The sequence below is a fragment of the Geotrypetes seraphini genome, chromosome 2 (genome assembly GCF_902459505.1).
Source record: "Geotrypetes seraphini chromosome 2, aGeoSer1.1, whole genome shotgun sequence".
In the NCBI taxonomy this organism is placed as follows: domain Eukaryota; kingdom Metazoa; phylum Chordata; class Amphibia; order Gymnophiona; family Dermophiidae; genus Geotrypetes; species Geotrypetes seraphini.
Genome location: NC_047085.1, coordinates 341,018,552 through 341,045,118, shown reverse-complemented (window position 1 = coordinate 341,045,118; position 26,567 = coordinate 341,018,552). Strand labels below are relative to the sequence as shown.

Here is a 26,567-nt window from a genome sequence, read left to right as displayed (position 1 = left end):
AGTTTACCGTACAAGTTGCTCCAGAGAAAAGGCTTCAAGGGCAGGCCAACAGCAGCAGGCTCACCTTGGGTCAGGTTTGTCTTATGATCAGGTTTGTCTTATGGTGCGAACAATACGATTAATCATTTGATAGCTCATTTTTACTCTTACTGGTTTAAAACCTTCATTGTGTCATATTATTCATTGAAGTTTAAAGTGAGCCCAGGTTTCTAGAAAATAAGGCTTTATTTTATTGCATTGTTCTTCTCTCTATACATGTAATCTTTATATAATATTATAGATCTTTACATTTATTATATCTGTGACTATCTTATCCTCTATTTTCAACATAATATTACCTAAATATGGCATTCTGTATTATTTTGTATGCATTTTCCCCCTCCTTTACAAAGCCACACTAGCATTTTTAGTGCCGGCCGTGGTGGAAACAGCTCAGACGCTCAAAGGAATTCTAGTGTGGCTCTGTATTATGTGTAGCTCTTTTTAATTTACTATTTTAGGGGGTCCTTTTATTAAGGTGTGCTAAAGATTAGCACATGCTAGATGCTAAAGCGCCCATAGAATATAATGGATGCCTTACCATTTAGCATGCGCTAATCTTTAGCTTGCTTTAATAAAAGGATTCCTTAGTATGATAAATGTTAGTATTTGTTATTTAAGTCCATTTTATCCTCTGTATTAAATTTGTCAATTGAGTACACCATTATTAGTATACATTTTTATATATAGCCTTTTTATTTACAACATCATATTGTGTTATTTATGTCATCTTTTTTATTTATGGTTCATCAGTTTTTTAAATTTGATATTTGTTTTGTTAATATAATTTTCCTACCTTCAATTGTTTTGATTAGTTCTGACTCCTGAGGTAGGCTTTTTGGCTGAAATACGATTCATGTCGAGTCACCAAGCCATTTGTGTAACAATAAAGCCATCAGCGCCTACTGTGTTGCTGTCTACTCCGTTGTTGTCATTGGTACCTTAAGACCATCACATATGATCACACCCATGCTGCTCCTCTTTCACACGCAAAAGTTTTTACCCCCCCCAAACCAGTGTCCCGCAAACTTTATTGAGCCATGGCACGCTAAATGTAGTGGCCGTGGCTCAAGGCATCTGGAAGTGCATGGATGTCGCTGAGATGACATCACGCGTATGCATGACATCATCACATCAACATCTGTGCATGCGCAAAGGCCCTCTAGATGAGCCCGGAGATGCCAGTGGGGGGTGCCAGCAGGGAAGAGGACCAGAGAGAAGGAGAGGTGCTGGCTAATTGCCTAGAGGACGTGCCACTCATCGGCGCCTCTCCTCCTCAGTGTGTTGCAGCACATCTGATATCTCAGGAGGCACACTAGTGTGTCATGGCACACAGTTTGCGATACCCTACCATAAACTGTACTATACCCTCAGGTTTATATAACAAAAATGAATGACTGCATTTTTTAGCATTAATCTTAGCTGCCAAATTCCAGACCATTTTTCATGGTTCACTAGGTGCTTCCTCTTGTTATCCACACCATCAGGGGTATCTACCCTATTGCAGATTTTGATATCTCTGCCTTATTTCAGATTTTGGGACTGTCAAAATGCACTTTATTCTTCCAGTTTCTTTGCTGTCAAGTACCTGTCTGCTGCCTCCTGCTTTCTAGGCCCTGTTGAAGGCATGTCTGTTGTCCCCTGATCTACCAATGTGTTCACTCTCCCTTTCTACAGCCCATCTTGCCAAACCAAAATGCACTTTTTTCTAGCCTAGCCTATTTTTCAAGCATTGTTCTGTGTTGAAAAAATAGCCATTAGAGTAGAATTAATACTTGTGTAATAGCATGTACTGTATATGTAATATTTATTCTGTACTGCATGTTCTGTTTGATGCAATTTTCATATTTTACCAAAAGTAGAAATTACCTTGCTGTTTTGTTTATAAAGTACATTATAGCCTATTACAGTCAATTATTTTGTGTAAAGTCTTAAATAGCCCTATACATTCTACACCAACAGATAAGCTGATTTTCCCCAATTCTAATAGCGTGATAAATCACAGTACCATTAAAATTCTTTTATAACAGTTGTATTGTGGGTGAAGACATAAAAGCCGTTTATGCCATCATGTTTTATCTGGGAACCTAAATTAAGTCTTGTGTAAGAGAATGTGCTTCTGAAAAACTAAACAGAACCATACTTGCTAAAATCATTGATGCTAATTCCCTAGGGCACTCTGTGGGCTTATTTAAAGAACTGAGTCTTCCCCTGACATCATAAGGGGGCTGTTATGGGTGGGGAGTGACTGAACTATTGTCCAGTCCCCAGTTTATAGCATGGGTGACAGGTAAGCATGGGCAGGCCATAATGGGTGGTTCCAAGGACAAACAAAATACTATACTCTTAGATGTGGGTGATGTCATCTGATGGAAATATTGCATGGGAACTGCTCCCCGCCATCTTATATTTGTATTTAGTTAACAGTCTTTGGTGTCAGGTCAAAAGCGCGCCAGGACAAAGGCGCGCCCAGATAATTGAGCGCAGTACGGAGGTGCGCACCGCTCAAAATTACTGTTTTTAGGGCTCCGACGGGGGTGTGTGGGGGGAACCCCCCCACTTTACTTAATACACATCGCACCGCGTTGTGGGGGTGTTGTGGGGGGTGTGGGGGGTTGTAACCCCCCACATTTTACTGAAAACTTCACTTTTTCCCTGTTTTTAGGGAAAAAGTTAAGTTTACAGTAAAATGTGGAGGGTTACAACCCCCCAAACCCCCCATAACGCCGGCGCGATGTCTATTAAGTAAAGTGGGGGGGTTCCCCAACAAAACCCCTCGTCGGAGCCCCTAAAAACAGTAATTTTGAGTGGCGCGCGCCTCCACGCTGCGCTCAATTGTCTGGGCGCGCCTTTGTCTTTCGCGCCGTTGTCTATGAACCACAGTCTTTTGAGCAGTTGCCCATAATTACTGGAAAATGAGAATTTTTATTCCACTCTTAATTTTTTAACTGGACCATTTCCTCTTGCTTTTCTGTAGTTTAGGTCAGTTGCAACCATGGCTAATGGTACCATACCAGTGGTCCATCTAACCCAGTATCCTGTTTCCACAGTGGCCAATCCAGGTCAAAAGTACCTGGAAGAAACCCAAATAGCAGCTACCGATCCCAGGATATGGAGTGGTTTCCTAATGACTATTCTCTATTTTATATTTCTCCTACTGTTTTACTTTAGTTTGAGAATTTCAGCAATGGGTATTGTGCTAAGCAGCATGCACCAGGTTACCTTCTGGAACCTGACAGTCCAGATCACTGAATTCAGTCACTAGGCTTCTCTCTTAAATAGTGACTTGGCCTCCCTTCTCTTCTGGGAATGTGAGCATGGCTTCTGGAGCATCCCATCTCTAGCTGACTTGAGGAGAGAAATAGTAATATAGGAAATGACGGCAGATAAAGACCCAAATGGTATATCCAGTTTGCCCAACCTTACCCACTCTTTAAATTACTGATTTAAATTAAATTTTCATTTTTCTGAACTTTTTCTGGGCCAGAACCCAAAGCTCTGCTCGGTACTATGCTTAGGCTCCATATACTGAAGTCTCTGTCAAAGCTTACCCCAGCCCATCCTCTAAATGGCTATATACGGACAAAGATCATGCAAGTCTGCCCAGTACAGGCTTTAGTTCTTCAATATATACCATTATTTTCTGATTAGAGATCCTCTGTGTTCATCCCATGCTTTTTTGAACTTTGTCACCGTTTTCCTCTCCACCACCTCTCTCGGGTGCACATTCCAGGCTTCAACCACCCTCTCCGTAAAGAAGAATTTTCCTACTCTTGAGTCTACCAGCCCTGAACCTCAAATTATGTCCTCTGGTTTTACCATTTTCCTTTCTCAAAAAAGATTTTGTTTTACGTTAATACCTTTCAAGTATTTGAATGTCTGAATCATATCTCCCCTGTCTCTTCTTTCCTCTGGGGTGTCAAACTCAATCAAATAAGGGGCCGAAATCTAAAACACAGGCTAAGTTGTGGGCAAAATTTTTAATTAAGATACTTAGTCGAAGTATAGATCTTTCCTCACCCTGAGACACCATATCACACGCCATCCTCATGCATTAATCATGTTCTGAAAATAACAACAAGCACGGTCAGGCACTTGAGTGGAGCGCCCTAGCTTTTACACTAGGACTGGGTCCTTCTCCCTGCAAATGGGTACTGAGGCAGTGCGTTCAGGTGCTTGGATCGCCATTGGGACTGGGGTAATGCGGTCAGGCGCTTGGATGTGGCGCAGTTACCGCGAGCCACATAAACCAGCCAGGTGGGCTGGATTCACCCCATGGGCCTTGTGCTTGACATGTGTGCTCTAGGGTGCTGAGACTAGAGTCGATCTAGAGAATGGCCACACGGATGGTCTCGGGACTTAAGGATCTCCCGTACGAGGAGCGGCTGGAGAAGTTGCAGCTCTACTCACTTGAGGAACGCAGAGAGAGGGGAGACATGATCGAGTATCTCACGGGCCGCATCGAGGTAGAAGAGGATATCTTCTTTTTCAAGGGTCCTGCGGCAACAAGGGGGCATCCGTGGAAAATCAGGGGCGGGAAACTGCACGGTGACACCAGGAAATTCTTTTTCACTGAAAGGGTGGTTGATTGCTGGAATAGTCTTCCACTTCAGGTCACTGAGGCCAGCAGCGTGCCTGATTTTAAGGCCAAATGGGATAGGCATGTGGGATCTATTCACAGAGATAGGTAGTTGAGGGTCATTGGGGTGGGCAGACTAGATGGGCCGTGGCCCTTATCTGCCGTCTATTTCTATGTTTCTATGTTAATCAGGGCTTCCAGTCTCTTCTTGTACTTCTTTGACAGAGATTAAACTGTAAACTTCTTTCATGACAACATGTTGCAAGCACCTGCATTTTTTCATTCTGGCTTATCGGTCATATGGTATAGTGACAATAGACCTTAGGTCTGGTTTGTAGGATAGTCATTATACATTCTGCCTAAGATCTGCATACATTTGAGATCATGCATATTCAAATATCTCATTCCTATTCATTGTGGCTGTCCTATAAGCCAGACCAGTTTTTGTGTACCTCCACACTGTCTTTGTCATCTCAGCATGAGCAGGCCACTCATCTATTTGTTTGAGATTTAAGAAATAGCTCTATAAGGATTCCAGTATGTCTGGCATGGTCCACTGGGTGGTTTTGTTATTTTAAAAAAAATAATCTTTCAACCCTTTGCTGCTGGTGGACATCCCTAGGTAAACTGCCAAAGGAACAGTCTTCCTTAACCTAAGAGCTGAAGGATGCTTCTTTTGTAGCACATTTCTGAATGGCTGACTGATTTGTTGGAAGTCTGCTACTATAGGAACAACTGCCTTTGAGATAAATCTGAGTTCAAAGAAAAAGGTACTTAATGATTTAAGTGATTATTATTGTTTAATAATAGCTTGTTTCCTTCTAAATGAAAGTGCATAATTCTAGTAGCTTTATTGGCTCTGGAGAAAATAGGGATCTTTTGTAAGTGATGTGCCCAGAGAAGATTCTGGGTGTGCCATGAGAGATTACAGAATTTTTTTAAAATTCCCTTCATAGGTATACACTAGAATAGATGACATGTATATCCCATACACAAGAATCAATGCTATGAGTATCTGTGTTCATAAGGATACAACTGCCCAATAAACATCATTTTGTTAATGTGATTGGTCCTTGAAAATTCGCAAATAATTTTAGTTTTAGTTTTTATGCAGTAGTTATCCTCATTTGAGCAACAAAGGACTCCTTTTACAAAGCCGCGATAGCGGCTTCAGCGCGCGAGACTTTTCATCATGCGCTAACCCCTGCGCTAGCCCAAAAACTACCGCCTGCTCAAGAGGAGGCGGTAGTGGCTAGCGTGGCCGGCGGTTTAGCGAGCACTATTACGCGCATTAAACCGCTTCCGCGCCTTCATAAAAGGAGCCCAAAGTAATCAAGGCTTTATTACTGTTTGGATCTTCTTACCTCATATCTTTGCAAACTTGGATTTTCAGCTCTGACAAATTAAAAAAAAGAGAATGACTGCAGATGGTAAATGATAAAATGTGTGTTTGTCAACTATCAAGCCACGTTTTGAGTTAATTTGCAATCAAAAACAAGCACATTCAACACATTGATTAGCAATTCTACCTGCTTTAGTTTCACCATTGTTACAATACACATGCATAACTTTAATAATAATAATAATAATAACTTTATTCTTGTATACCGCATTACCATGGAAGTTCTATGCGGTTTACAGATGAAGAGACTGTACATTTACAGCGAAGTTACATTTTTGGCGATGTTACATTTACTGTGAAGTTATTTTACAGCTAGGTTACATTTGCAGAGAAGTTACATTTGCTGTAAGTTACATAGAGCGGTGTTACATACAGCAGAGTTACCTACGGCGTAGATACATACTGCGGTGTTTGATAAGGCATAGCAGAGGCATTTAGTATGGGGAGTAATGAAGATAGGGTAATTAGTTGGATAGAGTGATCCATTTTGTTAAGCCATTTAGTGGCTGACAAGATTGGAGGAGTCGGAGAGTCTGGAGGTAAGTCGAGGACAGAGGAGGAAGACAAGGAAGAGGGGGGGAGAAGTTAAAGGAATTTGTCAAACAGGTAGGTTTTGATTGACTTCCCTGAACATTTGGTAGGGGGGGGGGGAATTGAAGATGAGGGCTGTGAGGCATTTGTTCCATTTGCCTGCTTGGAATGCTAGGGATCTGTCAAGGAAACTTTAAACTTTAAAAACCTTAAATAAATAACTCTCAAATTTAATTTTTTTTTTGGTTTTGCAATTTTATAATTTCAATTATAATGTGCTGCGAAAAACATTTGCTTTGTTTAGTGTGCCAGAGCTAAAAATGTTTGAGAGACACAGCAATAGAATATACTGATGTCAGTTGTATACACATAATTTCTCTCCTGGTGTGACCTCAACGTATACTGTGGGGGTGCTTTCATATTATGCCACAGTTCGTGAAGGGAGGCTTATAGAATATGCAGTTTTGAAAGCTTATGTATATTCTTCAATGTCTTCCCTTTTGGTTCATTAAAATTATTAAACGTGAAGGATTCTAAAGGAAAGAATTTGGTTGAAAAGCTTATTTGACCAAATTACCTTTGCAGTTTTGAAATATGTTTTAGTGGAAAATGTTTACTGCCTATTTCCAAGATGCTGACATTGCATTTATGATGGAAATTAATGTTACAAGTTCAAATTACTTGAAAAGTAAAGCGTGCATGAATTCTCTCTGCCTTTTCTACAAATATCCTTTTTTCTAATAGCCAAACTCGTATTTCTGACTTCTTTGAAAGCTCCTTTATATCAACTGTATGTTTTATAAATTATAAAACTTAATTTAATCAGGGTGGGCTACATTTGAATGAGAACAGACTTCAGTTTTAGACTATTTGTTAATACACTCTATGATGGTTAAAGACAAATTTCATGTGTCCTTCTAAAGCTAGTTTGACATCTCCTCCCCCCCCAAAAAAAAAAAAATTCACTGGGTGTGAGCTGTGATAAATGACGACTCTAATACAGCAGGGAAATGAAGTTCTTAAATACAGATGTACTGAGAAGAACAGTCCATTAGAAAATGGTTCCCTTGATAATCTGAAAGCTTTCTATAATTTGAAATGCATGCTTTAACTGTGATTCTTAGTTTTCGTAATTGATGTAATTTCCGTGCAAGCACTGCAGGCTGAGCAAATTGACCCATTTGCATTGTGGGAAGGAAAAGTGCTTTATCCAGCATGGTATCTGTTATCTTAAACAGTATGTGCATTTACTTTATTTTCACCTTTTTCATGGTTTGTTTCTAATTTAGAGTAGCCATGGTACTTTTTATGATTAAATGTCTGTAAAATGATGGGCATTAGAGAATTATAATAAACTACTGATCCTGAAGGTAAAGTACTGGGAAAGGAAGGCAAAATGTACATACTAGTACCCAGTAGGATATAGCATATACAATGGTTCACAGATTATAAATATATATATAAATTTTCCTTCTTTTTTGTGAGTTTAGTGTATAAGGCAGAGAAGCCAACTCTAGTTCTTGAGTTCCATTAATAGCTTTGATTTTCAGCATAAACAGACTGTACAGCTTAATCTTATTTATTGTTTCATTTATAACATTTATAATGGCTAATAAAGAGAAAAAAGGTAAAAGCATACATAAGGTTACCATATGTCCCGTTTTGAATGGGACAGTCCCTTTTTCAGATCCCCTGTCCCGTTGTTCCCACTCACAGCTTCGGGACGCCAAAATGTCCCGTTTTCAGAGAGGGCCGTTTTCACACTAAACAGGCTGCTTCACGGCTTTCTCCTGCCGGTGGGTCCCTCTGCCGCATCTCTGATGTCATCAGTGACTCTTCACCGGCAGGAGAAAGCTGCGAAGCAGCCTGTTTAGCGTGCTGCAGCTGCTGACGCTCCTGGAGGGAGGTTTGCTACTCGGTCATCTTTCTGTGAGGGTCGGAAGGGTTCGCTTGGGGACGAGAGATAGGAGGGTCAGCAGGGGTTCGGCTGGGAGGGGAGAGAAGCGGTCTGCCTCGGGTGCTCCAAGTCCTGGCGCCATTACCTTCTTCCGGCAGCAGCAGTGTTTACAATTTGCTGCTGTTGCCGCCTTCAGGCTTTCCTCTTTGCCGGGTCCTGCCTACTTTCTGTTTTCATGAAGACAGGACCCGACAGAGAGGAAGGCCTGAAGCTAGCAACAGCAGTGAATTGTGAATGCTGCTGCTGCCCAATGAAGTTCAGGACACCAGGCCTTGGGTGACAGATGGAGGAAAGGGAGCAGAGGGGGAGAGAATTGGGGAGAGTGTTGCTGTACCCAACTGTTGGGAAAAGGAAGATGAGGGAGGGAATGAAAGGAGATGCCAGGACTTTGAGGGAAGAAGAGATGCCAGGGCATGGAGGGAAGGAGGAAGGTATGCCAAACCAAGGGAAAAGGAAGGGGAAAGGGAAGGAGGAGATGTCAGAGCATGGAGGGGGAGGGAGAGATGGAAGAAAAGGAAAGGAGAGAGATGCCGGTAATCAGGGAAGGGATGACGCCAGACCGTGGGAAAGGAAAGAAAAGAGAAGAGAGAGATGCCAGAGCATAGGGGAGGGGGTGGTAACAGAGCTGGAATCAATCATGTACAAAGGAGAGAAGGGGCACGGGATAGATAGTTTATAGAAGGAGCATAGAAAGAGGGAAGATGCCATATGGAAGAGAGAGAGAGGGCGGACACTGGATGGAAAGAGCACAGAGGGCAGTGAATGGAAGGGGCGAGATAGAGGATGAACAATAGATGGAACGGGTAGAGAGAGGGAAACAGACACTGAATGGAAATGTGGGGGAGAGGAGGGACAGCCGCTGAATGGAAGTGTGAGAGACAGGGGGAGCAGATGCTGGAAGGAAGTGTGGAGGAGAAAGAAAAAAAGGGCACATGCAGGATTGAGGGAAGAGAATAGAGTTAGTTACTGGAAGGGGTGAGGGAAAGAGGTGGAAAGCTATAAGGTAGACACAGTGAAAGAGGGAAATTGAGGACTGAATAGTAAAAAAGAATTTAGACAGAGGCAGAAAATAAATTGAGAAGGAAGACCAAGGAAAAACAGGAGGAAGGGAGCGGAGAGAGAGATGCCAGAGCAGGGGGGAAGGAGAGGAGACAGATACCAGACCTGGGAGGAGGAAAAGAGGAAGGAGACAGATACTAGATCTGAGGGGAAAAAAGGAGGAGAGGGATATGCTAAATCTGCTGGGAGGGAAGGAGGGAGGAAGGAAAGAAGGAGAGAAAAAGGCAGAGAAAGAGTGGGGGGTTGTAAGCACATTAGAAAGACTACAGAGAAAAAGTCTTGGATGTAAGGGGAAAGACAGGAGGCAGATGCAGGACTCTGGGAGGTTCAAACAGAGGGAGAGAGAGAGGGAGACCTGGAACAAAGGTAAAAAAGAGAACTGACACTGAATCTGGGGAGGGTAACAGAGGGAAAAGAGAGAGAGACCTGGACCCAAAGGGGATGGGACTGGATTGTGAAAGAAATGTTGAATGCAAAAGAAAGAAAGAAAGAAAGATTGGATGCACAATCAGAAGGAAGTGCAACCAGAGACTCATGAAATCACCAGACAACAAAGGTAGGAAAAATGATTTTATTATCAATTTAGTGATCAAAATGTATTTGTTTTGAGAATTTATATCTACTGTCTATATTTTGCACTATATTTGTCTATTTTTCTATAGTTACTGAGGTGACATTGCATATTTTAAAGTAATGTGCCTTGACATCTTTGAAAAAACCCTGAAACTCGTAAATGATAATTAACATTTTCTCTGTGTACAGTGTGCTTTGTGGGGTTTTTTATTTTATGTTTACCATTATTAATTAATAAGATATTGTGTGTACATGAAAATGAATGGAATAAATTGGGGGCGGGGCTAGAGTGGGGGTGGGGCTAGGGCGGGATTGGGGCGGGACTGAATATTAATAGATGTCCCGTTTTGATGAAAAAAATAAATGGTCACATTAAGTATACATCAGATACAGATTCCATTGTCTGTATAATGAGCCCTTCAAAACTCATCCCAAACCTACTGTGCCCAACTGTATTCTACCCCAATAGCCCTTATGCTTGCAGGTATCACCTAAATGTTGGTACAGTAGGTTTTGGAGGGCTCACACATTCCACCACAAGTGTACAGTATTAGTTAGAATGGGATATGGGCCTGGGCCCCTTTCTCTGTAGTCCACTGCACCGTCTACTAGGCTACTTCAGGATCCTGCCTGCTGCTCTAATAGAACTGGCCATAACATCTGAAGCTGTCAAACAGGTTGGTATGTACTGTTTCATTTACATCTTTGAGGGTTGGAGGGGGTCAGTGACCACTGGGGGATTAAGGGGGTTATGCCTTCATCCCTCCAGTGGTCATCTGATCAGTCTGACCACCTTTTTGGCATGCATTCTTTATCAAAACAGGTCTAGCCTCAAACATCCAAGTTTTGCCCTGGACGTTTTCTACAATGTTCTATTATTTGTAGAAAAATGTCTAAATCATATCTGTCCTAATCCTGCCCCAAACACCCTCCTCCCCCATTATATGCCCTTGAGATTTAGTTACACTACAGGCAAACAGCATAGAAAACCATTTTAAATGTGTTGAAAATAGCAATTTGGTTATTTTAGCAAACAAAACTTCCAAATGTCACTTTATGCCCCTTAGTATGTTCTAAATGCTGAGAATTTCATTTTATTCTTATGGGCTTCTTAGCATTTAGCATGCACTAAATACATTAGCACATGTTAGTAAAGGGAGCCCAAAATAGCATAGAAATATGATGGTAGATAAAGGCCACATGGCCTATCCAGTCTGCCCATTCACACCATCCACCATCTTCTCCTCTCCATAAGAGATCCCACATGCCTGTCCCATGTTATCTTGAATTCAGATGCAGTCTTCATTTCCACCACCTCTACCGAGAGACTATTCCACGCATCTATCACCCTTTCTGTAACGAAGTATTTTCTTACATTACTCATGAGCCTGTCACCTCTTAACATCATCCTATGCCCTCTCCTTCCAGAGTTTTCCTTCATTTGTAAAAGACTCAACTTCTGTACATTAACGCCATGGATATATTTAAATGTCTCTATCAGAAAAGACTTTCCATAAAACTAGCTTTCACAAGTCTGTGGGTAGAGATGGAGTGCAGTGGCAAATTATTCAGACAGTGGCGATATTTAGCATCACCATCTGGATAGCCATCCTCATTACAACCCCCCCCCCCCCAAAACAAACAAACAAACAAACAAAAAAACAAAACCAAAAACAACAAAAAAACCTAAAAACAACCAACCAAACAAAAAACCTGACCATTCTGGCTGAATATTGACCCATAGCAATGTAATCCAAACACTTCTTATCCTGTTTGAGAAAAACAAAGCAAGGCAGCAGTCTTTGTTAAGTTCCAGAGCTAACGTGTTTGCTGTTTCATGTCTTCCATGCTGTGTTTCATCGTGCACACTTGCCTTACCAATTTTGCCAAGTCGTGTTACTATGTTAGCCATGCTTTGTAATACTATATTTGCCATACTATGTTTTGCCTTACTTTGCTTGCCTTACTTGCTTGCCTTACTTTGCTTGTCTTACTTTGCTTGCCATGAGGCCTTGAGATCCTTGTTACATTTTTATCCGTCAACACAGAACCTGTAGTCTATGGACAAGCTATGCTTGGATGTGCCTCCTTTGAGTACAATGAGATTGTCTGGGCATCGTAAAACAATGTTATCAGTACAGGAGCCCATTTGTTGGAATATGTTACCCCTGGAGTTAAGGGAAGTTTCCAAGTTTTTTTATTCTTTGATAATACCATTTATCAAACTGGTACCTAAACGGTTTATATTGGATTCAATATATAAAAGTTTTACAAAGCGTAATATTAAAATAAAAGCAATGGCATAATAAAATAAAAAAAGGGGGGAGCAAGATGGACTGACATATTGGAGACAAGATGGGAGGAGGGACATGGTAACTTAATAAAGGGCTCCTTTTACGAAGCGGCTTTATCGCATGCACCTTTTTAGCGCGCGCTAACCCCTGTGCTAGCCGAAAAACTACCGCTTGCTCAAGAGGAGGTGGTAGCGGCTAGCGCGGCCAGCAAATTAGCACGCACTATTACGCGCGTTAAACCGCTAATGCGGCTTCGTAAAAGGAGCCCAAATACATCAAAATTTGAAAGAAAAAAAAAGGGGTGGGAAGTGGAGGGGAGGAAGATACATAATGATAGGACTCGCTTCAACAGAAACGTTTTGGCGAAATTCATCTAGGAGCTATGTGGATTCTATTAGAAAGGAAGTGGATCAGAGGTTGTAAGAATCTTTAAAAAGAAAAGTCTTAAGATTGAAGGGATAATAAGTAAATTTTGACTGTTGGAGCGGAATGATCTGAGGGGAGCATAACGGATCAGAAGTTTGTCTATAAAAGCTGATGAGTTGGAATGTTTGCTTTTGAATGTAATTAGAAGTTTTTTGTAGAATAGACGATAATGGGTAGCTAGTGTTCTTTACATGGTCAAATTTCTTTGCTCGGTAGATTAGTTTAACTGTAGTATTTTGCAGGAGTTGAAGACGATGCATCTCTTTCTGTGTTATGCAGGCAGGTTTCCAGTGTGTTACAGTTCAGGAAGTGGCTAAAAACTGTATTGTTTGCACAAATGTTTGCAACGCGAGTTAGTGCATCTTGGCATTCATTTGTTGGTTTCTGTTGAAGAACCGACATTTAGGGCTCCTTTTATTAAACTACGAACTAATGCCAACTCAATGCTGGTGTTAGCGTGTAGCACACGCGCTGAAACCGCTATCACAGCTTAGTAAAAGGAGCCCTTAGTGTTTTTTTTAATGTAAGTTATATTTGAACTTCTGTTTTATATGTATTTTACTGATTATAGTGTGTGTTTTTTAGTAAAAGATAATGCTGTTATTAGTTTTAGTGATTTATTTTTTTAAATGCTTTTTGTTATGTTGTATTGATTTGTCCAATAGTACTTTTTTATGTTTTTGTGATGCTATTCTGTGTGTTATGATGTTATCCGCATAGAATTGATGGATATGCAGATTATAAATTCTTAAATAAATATTATGTTACTGTGCTTTCCCCCCCCCCCTTTTACTAAACGGCAATAGCGATTTTTAGCACAGGGAGCTGCGCTGAATGCTCCGTGCTGCTACCGACGCTCATAGAGTTCCTATGAGCATTGGGAGCGCACAGCATTTAGCGTGGCTATCGCGGTGTAGTAAAAGGGGGGATTTGTTAACTATGTTTTGCCATCTCTGTCAGACATTGTTTGCTATTCTATCTTTTAGTATATTAAGTCTGAGAGTGTGGCAAAGGGGTTAGAGCTACAGCCTCAGCATCCTAAGGTTGTGGGTTCAAACTCACACCTCTCCTTGTGACCCTGAGCAGGTCATTCGGTCCACTATTGCCCCAGGTATATTAGATAGATTGTGAGCCCACCGGGACAGACAGATCTCTGACACAAGCTTTTTGCTGAAACTGAGGCTGTGTTGGGTCATCTGAATAAAGAATATTCTGGTCCCTGTTCTTCAGGTCATTGTGCTTGATTTTTTTTGGTTTGCACGCTGTTTGGCTTTACACTTTTTGATATCCTTTTCTTTGTGTTTGGCCAATCAGCGACTTCCCTAGACTCCTCCCTAAGGAAGTCCCTGATTGGCTTAGGTGCGCCAGGCCCCTCCAAAGGGAGGAGCCCGAGGTGCCTCAGCCAATCAGGGACTTAGGCCTCTCCCCGTGCATCAGATGATGCACCGGGGTGGGGCCTAAGGCCGGTATTGGGCGGTGGCAGAACACAGCAGCAGAAGGATTTTCCTCCTGCTCCCGAAGAGAAGACCATCGGCGTCGGAGTAGGAGGGTGCGGGCACCCCTCCTGCTCACGAAGATGGGAGCCTCGAAGGAGCAGGAGGGACCGGGCACCCCTCCTGCTCCCAACTATTTTAAAGGTACTGGGGTGGGTGGGTCGGGCCCAACTGCCTGGGCCGACCAGGGGTGAGCCAGGGGGGAGTGGGAGGACTAGGAGCAGGAGGGACTGAGCACCCCTCCTGCTCCCAACTTTTTGGTGCCTCAAGGGCCATGTCGGGAGGGGGGCGAGGCCGTGCCATGCTGTGCCAGTCGCAGGGAGGGAGGGAGGGTGGGAGAGGGTTGTGTGAGGGATGAGGGGTGGGGGGCGCGTTTGTGTGTGGGGGTACTTTTGACAGGCTTGCCTGTCTTTTTTATTCATTTTTTTTAATGGGGTAGATATTTTGAGTGTGTAACACATGCAAAATATCAATGCCATGGAAAAAAATGAATAAAAAAGACAAGCAAGCCTGTCAAAAAAACCTGCAGACCTGTCAGTAACTCAGTTACCGAAAGGTCTGCAGCAGTCGGGTTTGTCAGTAGTAAAACTCGACTCAAAATAGCCAAGCAATTGTTAGTGAATCAATCGCTTGGCTATTTTGCATGGGGTTTTGCTAATTTGCATGGAAAGATTGGGATTGCATCGCTACTGCCTTTAGTGAATAGTGCAGGAGGGAAATTTGGTCACAAAGGGCTCGCAAACCGATCGATACACGATCAGTTTGCTTAGTGAATCTAGCCCAAAGTACCATAGTAACCTATGGTATTTTGTGCATCTAAGTGCTTTGAAAATGAGCCCCATAGGTACTTTATGTAAAGAGAGCATCAACGTAATTCTTCACTGAATCTACTTGAGGAGCAGAATCTGGGATAGGTGGATAAGTTTGATCGTCCATGTTGTGCAGGTGACCTACGGAGGGGCATCTTCAATAAGTCCATCTGCTGCCATACTTCCTGCTCTTTCTTAAAGTTATGATTTAATATTCTATTATTTTATTGGGAGCCATGTTGGTACGTGTTTTCTATCCTAAAACTCAACTGTGTATGGAGAAAATGCTACAAAATATCATGCATAAACATTACAACAGATCCTTAGAATTTTATAAAGATGATCTGTTCTTCCTTTATATGCACAGGTATCTGATTTTATTTTTAATTTTTTTTGTAGGAAATATGCAGTTTTGTCTTCTGATTCTTAACCAGCCTTTGGACAGACATCATTTTCATCATCTATGGAATAAAGGTAATAAAATATATTTATCTTTGCGCTTTCTTTACTTTTGCTTTTATTATTGTGCCAAATTAAGGGGGCTATTTACTATCAGTGTGTACTAGTGCTGTTAAAATGTGTTACCTACCACAGGGTCCATTGCATAAAATAAACTCTGCAGTAAACACGTTAAAAACACCCCCCCCACACACACACAGTTTTATATAGGATTCTATGAATGCAGTCTCTTTATATTAAGTCAATTAAGGGGTCAGTTGCCATCAAGTTCAAGCATGGAGGCTATTCTGTCTCCTAACTCCCTTTTTTTTTTTTGTTGAAATTTTGCAGAGGATGTGAACTAATTTGTTTTGACTTTAGCAAGCATGTATTATCATAATCTATATCAGTGTCTCTCAAAACATTTTAGCTCTGGCACACTAAATGGAGCAAATGTTTTTCATGGCACATTATAATTGAAATTATAAAATTGCAAAAACCAACAAAAAAATTAAATTTGAGAGTTATTTATTTAAAGTTATTTAAGCTATATATGGGTAATTGTAACAATGGTGAAACTAAAGTTGATAGAATAGAATTACTAATCAATGCAATGGATGTGCTTGTTTTTGAGTGCGAATCAACTCAAAACGCAGCTCGATAGTCGACAAGCAAACACGCATTTCATCATCCACCATCTGCAGTCGTTCTCATTTTTTTTTTTTTTTTTCATTTTAATTTCTGGCACAGCTGAAAATCCAAGTTCGCAATAATAAGACGATCCAAATGATAACAAAGCCTTGATTGCTTTGCTGCTCGTTAGGATAACTACTGCATTAAAAATAAAATTACATGCCATTAGTTCTCAAAGCCCAATCACATCAAAGAATGATGCTTGTCTGGGCGGTTGCATGCTTACCCACACAGACGCTCATAACATTGACAGACTTTTGTGTACACAATGTACACGTCATCTATTCTAGTATGAAGAGAATTTTAAAAAATAAAGTAAAATTCTGGAATCTCTTGCGGCACACCTGGAATATCTTCAGGGCACACCACTGTACCATGGCACACAGTTTGAGAGACAATGGTCTGTTGCATTTAGGCTGGTAAATTGAAATATGAGCAAATTAATGACATGTTATCTGCACAAATTTTATTTTATGTCACCTTAATATGTTTGATTATTTGTTGACATACTATCATGTATGTTTTATAATTATGTATTGTATAATTCATTGTAATATACTTTGGGGGCACTTATACACTGGGCATCTCTATTTGGGTGCCTAAAGTGATAGGACCCTGTTCTATAATGGCATCTGGGTACCCAGGTTCCATTATAGGATACTAGCCTAATCTGACACTGATGTGCCTAATATTTAGGCATCCACAGTTATACCAGATTTCTCCAAGGAAAAGCATGCATGATATTCTCACATCTGGGTGATGTCATCCATGAAACCTGCCATGGTCAGTCAAAAAAGTATACTGTCACTTTAAAACTTTTTAAGACCGCCTGCACTGCGCACATGCTGGTGCCTTCCCGCTTGTCGTCAGCTTGGGGAATCTGCAGTTTTAGTTTTCTGCAGAGCTGAGACGCTGTGTTTCAGAGTCTATCTAAGTGTGTCAAACTTATGGAGCCTCTGGTTGAACATTGCAAAGAGACAGGACATAGCTTTTCTTTTAAGTGCATAGTGCTTGAGCAGGTTCCATATGCTGAGCGCCGAGGTGACATCAGACATCTTTTAGGACAGGTGGAGCAGCGCTGGATTTTTCATCTACAGACTGTGGTCCTGAAAGGTTTAAATTTTGTGGTAGAATGGAAGGCGTTTTTATGATTGCAGCATTTACAGGACGATATCAGGACCCTGTCATTTAAGCTGATGTTTGAAAAGATGAGTTGCCACGTCTAAGAAAAGCTGATTGGAGCACGAAGGGGGATGATGTCATGACGCTGAAGTTTAAATCAGCGTCGGAAAGAAAGAACTGACATGTTGGATTGTACTACCGGCTCTCATTTTCTCTTCTTTCCACCTTTGGCAATATGTGGCATACATCTGGTCTGGGCTTCCATGATGGTATTTATAAATAATATCCACGTTTGGTTTACAGTCCTAAACTTTGCAACTGATCTGTTTAGCGTCTTTTAACCATTTTTCTCATTTTCTCGTAGTCACCCTTTTGAAAATTAAATGCCACTAAAGTAGATTTCTTTTGTGAAATCACTCCAGATATCAGCTCAAATTTTTGATCATGTTATGATCCCTGTTTCTCAGTGGATCCAGCCTAGTTACCTCCTGTACTCTGCCTTGTATTCCAAATCTAAAATAGTTGCCCCTTTTGTTAGTTCCTGGACCAGTTGCTCCAAGAAGTAGTCATTTATGACATCTAGGAATTATACCTCCCTAGCACTTCCTGATGTAACATTTATCCAGTCAATCAATGTTGGGGTAACTGAAATCTCAATGAGTCCCATTAGTGGTAAATATACCATTGGATCCTTATTTGGTTTATTGCTTCACTGAAATGACTGTTGCATACATTATTTTGGGATCCAGAAAACTGTATAATTGAAGAAGAGTTTCTATTCATTTTTGAAGAGTTTAATTAATTTTTGAATAGTTTATAAGATTCTGTAGGTATGCCATTGGGCCCTGGGGATTTTCCACTTTACCTACCATACTGTTTCTTATACCCCACAATTATCAGCAAGAAATCATTGCGGCTTACAACAAGATTAATAAGGATTCATACAAAACATCAAGGATCAGAAAATATTGATTTCCAGTCCTGGATTACAGTGAGAATAGATGTGTCTTTAGTGATTTCCTGAATTGAAGGTAGGAAGGGATCTGTCGTAAGCAGGCTGGAAGGTAATTCCAAATCTTGTGACCTTGGAACTTGAAGGTAGACTCGAACAGTGATTTTTGTCTGGATCTGACATGGAGAGGGGAGGGGCAGTTTGCACACTGGGCCAATCTTGAGTTGTAGGCATATGTCCCACCCCTCCATTTTACTCATCTTCTCTTTCCCCACACATATTGTCCCTCACACACTTACACTGCACTCCCCCCCCCATTCTCATTATTTCTTCAGAGATCCCCACCTTCATGACACACATATCCCAACTAGCTTCAGTGATCCTCAACCCTCTGTGTAATTCAACCCCCTGTGTAATTCAAATGAACAGTTGGGCCTAGGATGGCAGAACAGAAGGATATAACCCAACGCATAGCTGTTCACTTTTTCCGCTTGCCTCTGTGATTCAGGGGTGGGGGTGGGGAGAATGAATGAAATCTGCTGACACTGGTGTATGTGCATAATAATATACACTGAGCAGCTGTACAGAATTCCACCAGATGTAATTCCTCTCCAAAATACAAGCTTGCCTTTTATCATTAACCAGGAGGATTAAGAATACACTACCTGCACACGCATTTTCTTTATCCTTTCTCTTTAAGCCATTAAGTCACTTTTGATAATTTGGAAAGATGCCTAGTTATATCATTGGGCTAATATAGATGAGCAGCATTGGGTAACAGTCAACAGGCTTGACGAGTCTTAGCAGACTGCCCATAAGGTCTTGGTTCTTGGCAAACCTCCTTTGCTTCCTAGGCCCAGTGGTTGCTAATGCTGCTGCTTAAGGATTTATGATCTCAAGTTTCTCATCATCATGGGATGCTTTGTTCCGGTATCCATTCTGTGCTGGAACCGTTGGTTCGTGTTCATTGATTGCATAGGCTTTTTGTTCATTATCAATTTAAATTGTGGTTTGTCTCAAAACCTTATCAACCATGGACCCCTGAGGAAGTCGTGTTTACCGAAACACGGACCATGTCGGGTCCCTTGGTTTGTCATTGACCGCATTTAATATTTGACATAATAAATACAGCCTGCATTTTGTACATATTGTCTGCAGTTTTTTTCTTGTTTCTTGTTCCTGTACTGCAGTCTCCATTGGATTTTCCTTTTGTTGTTTGCCTGTATGCTTTCTCATATACCAAGCAGCATGCCAGTTCTTCAGTATGCAATAAAATGGAGTTGAAAAGTTGATTCTGTAGGTTTTGGTACACTTTGTCCAGCTATCCTCTTGCAGTCCAATGTTACCTTCTCCATTGCTAGAATTTTCCATCATAGATGTCTCAAGAAGATTTCATCGATAAGGTTTTTGCTTTATCTGTTCCTTCACCTGTTCCTGAGGAAATCATTGTGCAGACATTTTTCACTCTGATTTAATTCCTTACTGCGGATCAGGATATATTACTGGAGAGATGCTAAAGTAGCAACAGTGGTGACAGCTTTTATGATACTGGTTTTCAGCAGTACTTCTACTGTTAGAAACTTTGGTATCTTTTAAAATAAATTACAAAGGCCTATCAAAGTCCATATCTTTTCCTGCAAAATCTAATCAGCTTGCCTTTTTTCTGGGAACCTAACATCTCTGCACACTAATTCTCTGAGCATTGTCCTGTTTGCTCATATGTTCTTGAGGTTCTGAGCAGTTTAGTCTTATAGTCTTTAGACTATAAAATACCTATGAGGTGTATAGTGTAGTTCCATTTGTGGAATTACCTTGTAAAAGACTCTATAAAACTTCCTTCCTATAAAGTTGCTAAATAAAATTGTGGTCAAGGAGAAAAGCATAAGAACAGCATTAATAGCAGAAGTGATCCTCAAATACCAAGATATACAGAGATTTTAAAAAATACAGAAATATTTTCCATTCTATAGGATGCCACACATTTAATTAAAAGGAATTTGCAAGCTCTTCTTGGTAGGTTGCCTGTACATGTTACATCTTATAAACTCCAGAAGGAAGCTCTTTTTTGGCATGAAGGAAGTACTAGAGCAGGGATCTCAAAGTCCCTCCTTGAGGGCCGCAATCTAGTCGGGTTTTCAGGATTTCCCCAATGAATATGCATTGAAAGCAGTGCATGCACATAGATCTCATGCATAGTCATTGGGGAAATCCTGAAAACCCAACTGGATTGCGGCCCTCAAGGAGGGACTTTGAGACCCCTGTACTAGAGTGAGTGTTAGCAGTAAATTTGAGAGACTGAGATTATTCAATTATTCTCCACATACCCTGGTTTAGGATAGAGGTTCTTTCCTATCATGTCATGCGAAGTCTAACCCTGCAGTAAAGCATCTAAAAAGCTTTTACAAAAAATTTTTTGCATAATGTTTATATTTAAGAAAATGTCTGTAGAGCTTTTAAAGTTTTAAGTTTCTCTATGAAATATTTGACCCTTTAGTCCCCTTATATTGGAATACTTCTAGATCTTGCCACTCGAGAATTATACAGAAATATAAACTATTGTTCCCCTATCTTAGGGGAATCAAATCTGTTGGGAAGCTTAGCCAATCTTTTGCATTCAATCTGATAGAAACTTGGAACAGACTCCCTGACTGTTAGATTGATAGGTCAGCTACAACAATTTCGTAAAGCCCTAAAAACTCTGTTTACCCAATATCTTAATGGCTTAGGTACTGAACTGACAAATTGATAGCACTTTAACATTCTCTTTTTCTTGTTCGCTTTTTTTAAAATGTATTCTAGTCTTAATTATTTGTGAACCGAGTTGAGCTCTATTAGGAGATGACCCGGTATATAAACCGAAGCCTGAAGTCATAATGCCGTTGTACAGGGCCATGGTGAGACCTCATCTGGAGTACTGTGTGCAATTCTGGAGGCCACATTACAGTAAAGATATGCGCAGAATTGAATCGGTTCAGCAGACGGCCACCAGGATGATCTCGGGGCTCAAGGGTCTCTCGTACGAAGAGAGACTGAACAAATTGCAGCTCTACACTCTCAAGGAACGTAGGGAGAGGGGAGACATGATCGAAACATTTAAGTACCTCACGGGACGTGTCGAAGTGGAAGATGATATTTTCTTTTTCAAGGGACCCTCGGCCACAGGAGGGCACCCGCTCAAACTCAGGGGCGGAAAATTTCATGGCGACACCAGAAAGTATTTCTTCACAGAGAGAGTGGTTGATCATTGGAACAAGCTTCCAGTGCAGGTGATCGAGGCAGACAGCGTGCTAGACTTTAAGAATAAATGGGATACCCATGTGGGATCCCTACGAGGGTCAAGATAAGGAAATTGGGTCATTAGGGCATAGACAGGGGTGGGTAAGCAGAGTGGGCAGACTTGATGGGCTGTAGCCCTTTTCTGCCGTCATCTTCTATGTTTCTATGACTTAAAATTCCCTTCTATAATGGCATCAAGAACCTCCTTTCCACATTTTCCTATCCATATATGCAGTACCACAACAGCCGGTTCCTCTCCAGCAGTATTTAAAATCTTAACCAGATAATGAATGAGATCCACCACCTTTGCACCAAAGAGGCAAGTGACCAAACAATCCTCATGTCTACCAGCCATCCAGCTACTTATATGCCTAATTATTGAATGTCCAATTAAAACAGCTATCTTCATCCTTCCATTCTTTTATATCATTTTAAAGTGTTGGCATACACCTAGGAATGGTTGTCATAGGATTTTACTGTCTGTCACTTTCTTTCCATTTATTTCTCACTTTGGATTTTAATGCTCTTGAAAGAGGAACTTATATAAAGAGCTTAACAGAATTCACAATTCCTTGAACTCTGCAATTACAAAATGCATCAATTCACTGTCATACTAAGGGCTCCTTTTACTAAGCTGTGCTAGCGGTTTTAGCGCGCGCTGGACGCCTCCATAGAGCTGGCGTTAGTATTTTCCACGAAGCGCAGGGCTAGCGCGCGCTAATCTTTAGCGCACGCCGCAAACACTAGCGCAGCTTAGTAAAAGGAGCCCTAAACCTTTGCTACCATGACACCCTTTGCTACTTTGACACCCTTTGCTACCATGCCAGCACTTTTCTTCCCTTGATACTTTATGCATTCTTTTCACTTTTTATTTTAATTGTTTTCATCTAAAATTAATTTTAATACAATTCAAAATAGTGTGACATCCTGAAATATCAGCTGGCATAAAATGTGCTTTACAGTATTAGCATTTCACACATGCAGTCAAATTAATTTTTCCACTGAGTAAGCTGCCTTCTCACTCTTTTCTAACATTAAAGGACCACAGAAAAGCAAGTACTTATGAGAGGTTTGGGTTGAAGGTTTTTAATCAGAGAGAACTGCATTTTGGATTATGCTTAATATTTTAATGCCATACCTTTTTTACGCTTAGTTTCTTCACATTATTATATTCTTGGTGCACTTGACAATGAGTTTAATCAAGTAAGTTAATTATGTTTAACTAGAGGACTTGGAGCATAGTTATTACAGGCTCTCTTGAGGGTAGCTTTGGATGATAGACCCACTGAATGAAAGTAAAGACTTAATTGATGTATTAGGTCAAGTTTGATGAGGAGTATTATAGTACACTAAAATCATGACTGTAGTCTAAGGTTAAATACTTGAAATTCCACACATCCTATAATTTGCTCACAACTCTGGTCCAAATGGAACTGTTGTATGATTTTCTTTCCTTGAAAGGAATATTCTAGTGTAACATAGTAAAGGACAGCAGATAAAAACCTGAATGGTCCGTCCAGTCTGCCCTGTAAATGCATGCTTGAGTACCTGAATGTAAACCACTTAGGACTCCTTTTACGAAGGTGCGCTAGTGGTTTTAGCGTGTGCTACAATGCCACACGCGCTAGGCACTAACACCTACATAGAGCTGACATTAGTATTTTCTGTGTAGCACAAGGTTAGCGCGTGCGCGGCATTGTAGCACGCGCTAAAAATGCTAGTGCACCTTTGTAAAAGGAGCCCTTAGACTATAAGTGGTATATAAATGCTTAAATAAATAAATAAATATTTATTTATTTAAAATTATTTATAATCAGCTTATCCAATTAAAACAGCCATCCTTCAAACTTGAATCAGAAGCACGATTTGCGGGAGTGTTGTTGCTCGTCTTGCAAAACACTCGCAAACTGCGTTACTCGCAAACCGAGGTTTCACTGTATACGGTAACCAGCCAAAGAAAGGAGGTGTTGCTGCCCCTCTACAGGTTGTTGGCGAGGCCCCACTTGGAGTACTGTGTTCATGTTAAGAGGCCACATCTGGCCAAGGATATAAGATATGGTAGCCCAGGGATGGGTACCTGCCTGTGGGTGCCGCAGCCCCTTCAGTAAGGTGGCTTTCTTCCCTCGGGGTCCCCGTGCGGCTGCCCTCCTGCTTCAGCTGATGCCTCTGTCATCCACCAGCTCCTCCTGGCTCCCGATTCAAGTCGGCCGCCATCCTGTACAAGCATGCGCACGACCTCTCAGCTCCCGAGCCAAGCTGGCCGCCGCCCTGACAACATGCGTGCCACGTACAAGCACGCACAACATCGGTTGTGCGCATGCTTGTACAGGATGGTGGCCAGCTTGAATCGGGAGCCGGAAGGCGCTGGCAGACGGTTGAGGTTTCGGCTGAAGCGAGAGGGCAGCCACACGGAGACCCCCAGAGAAGGAAGCCACCCTGCTGAAGGAGCTGTGGTACCCATAGGCAGCTACCCACCCCTGGGTCACCGTAGCAAACTTTGGTTGTGGAACGAATCGTCTGAGTTTGCATTATGGCCTATGGAGAATTTTGCTTTGATATATGAGTGCTTTGGCTTACGAGCATGCTTCTGGACAAATTATGCTTGTAAACCAAGGGCTTCTTTTATGAAGGTGCGCTAAGTGTTTTAGTGCACGCACCGGATTAGCGCGCACTATAGCACACGCTAGCCAAAAATCTACCGCCTGCTCAAAAGAAGGCGATAGTGGCTAGTGCGTGCGGCAATTTAGCGTGCATTATTCCGCGCGTTAAGACCCTAACACGCCTTCTTAAAAGGTACTACTGTACTGTATACTCGAATATAAACTGGGATTTTTGTGCCCAAAAATTGGCCCAAAAATGGGGCTCCCGGGTTATATTCGGGCCATCACCCCCCTCCTAGAATTATTGGGCCCAATACTGTTTAACATCTTTATAAGGGATCTGACTCAGGGACTTCAAGGCAAAATTACATTATTTGCCGATGACGCTAAACTATGCAACGTTGTGGCCAGGGCAACAGAACCTGACAGCGCAACAAGGCCCAACACTATGGAGCAGGACCTACTTTTATTGGAACAATGGTCCAGTATTTGGCAACTAAACTTTAATGCCAAGAAATGTAAAGTAATGCATCTTGGAAGCGGAAATCCATTCAGAACATACACCTTGAACGGTGAAAACTTAACAAGAACTACTGCAGAAAGGGACTTGGGAGTACTCATCCGAGAAGACATGAAAGCTGCAAATCAGGTGGAGAAAGCTTCAGCAAAGGCTAGACAAATGCTGGGTTGCATCAGAAGGAGCTTTATCAGCCGAAAGCCTGACGTCATACTGCCGTTTTACAGATCCATGGTGAGACCGCATCTGGAGTACTGTGTACAGTTCTGGAGGCTGCATTATCAAAAGAATGTGAAGAGGATGGAGTCGATTCAGAGAATGGCCACTAGGATGGTCTCAGGACTTAAGGATCTCTCATATGAAGAATGTCTGACTAGTCTGCGCTTATATTCTCTCAAAGAGCGCAGAGAAAGAGGGGACATGATAGAAACATTCAAATACATCATGGGCCACATTGAAGTGGAGGAAGAAATCTTTTTCTTAAGGGTCCCACAGTGACAACAGGGCATCCGCTAAAACTTAAAGGGGGAAGATTTCATGGAGACACCAGGAAATACTACTTCACCGAAAGGGTGATTGATCGATGAAATGATCTACCACGCCAGGTGGTCGAGGCCAGTAGCGTGCTCGACTTCAAGAGATGATGGGACAAACAAGTAGGATTGCTACAGAGTTATGCTTGTAAGATAGATTCTCATGGGAGTGGGGACTCTTGAGGGGTCAGACTTGTTGGGCTACCGGCCCTTTTTTGCCGTCATACTCTATGTTTCTATGTCTCTATTGAAGGCCTTCGCCAGGCTCTGCACCCTGTCCCCCTCCCTGCCCTGTCCTTGTACCTCCTCTGCCGATCCCTGGTGGTCCAGAGGTGCAGCGGGCAACAGGAGCAAGCTTTCTGCGCTTCTGCCCCACTTCTAACCCAGTTGGTGGTGGCTGCTGTGAGATCGGGTTCCTGACAGGCTTTGTCAGGAGCAAATCTTCCCCGTTGTCCCACATAATTATTGGAAAGCCCAACCACCGATGAAAGAGGCAACAGGGTTCTGCCTAGGCTTTTGATCTCTTATATAATACAATGTCTTATTGTTGAATCTATTCAAAACATTCTACTATGAAAATATTCCTTTATGAGAAAATAAAATTCAATTTTCATTGGTCATTGTGCTTTCCAATAGTTACGGGGAACAAAGGGGAAGATTTACTCCTGATGAAGTTCCTAGTGAAGTGAAACGAGGCCGTTCTGTAGAGAATTGAGAATTGGCAGAAAATTAAGTTTCCAGTTGTTCATCCACCAGCTCCTTGCTCTCAGCGTAACTGTTAAAAATAAAGTGAAAATTGCAAGGTAGCCAATAAATAGTATGTGATAAAAGATTTATTAAAAAATTAAAGAACTTTGCCTTAAGATAAAAAAATGGGAAAAAAGAGGTAAAAGTAGAATTGTATTGTATCACTTAGCAATACAGGTTTTTTGGTTTGTGTTTTTTTAAAGACTATTTGCCATAATGACTGGGATAGCCATGCAAATGGTTACTAAAAACTGGAAAAATTGGGATAGACTTAATTTCTCCTTTTGGTGGAATTCTTTGGGGTCCTTTTATCAAGCCGCGGTAGGGGTTTAATGCGTGAAATACTGCGTGTTAAACCGCCTGCCGCGCTAGCTGCTAACGCCTACATTGAGCAGTTGTTAGTTTTTTAGCTGACCCCGGGGGTTAGCGCATGATGAAATGTCCGACGTGCTAACCCCGCTAGTATGGCTTGATAAAAGGACCCCTTTATGTTTATGCTATAAATATGAAAAAATGAATGCAGAAAT

At 41.5% G+C, this 26,567-nt stretch overlaps 1 protein-coding gene and 1 long non-coding RNA gene across 4 annotated transcripts in view; one reads left to right on the top strand and one right to left on the bottom strand.

The window, feature by feature from the left end:
* Window positions 1–26,567, top strand: part of TPK1 (thiamin pyrophosphokinase 1) — a 412,744-nt gene that overhangs the window by 74,424 nt on the left and 311,753 nt on the right. Inside the window, exon 3 of one of the 2 annotated variants that reach the window (XM_033930308.1) lies at window positions 15,562–15,636. In XM_033930308.1, coding sequence (XP_033786199.1) covers window positions 15,562–15,636 — 75 coding nt within the window. Of the gene's footprint in view, window positions 1–15,561; window positions 15,637–26,567 lie in introns of those variants that run through there. The other variant, XM_033930309.1, reaches the window with a different exon arrangement.
* LOC117353862 overlaps window positions 1–26,567 on the bottom strand; it is a 115,366-nt gene that overhangs the window by 57,391 nt on the left and 31,408 nt on the right. The window lies entirely within an intron of this gene.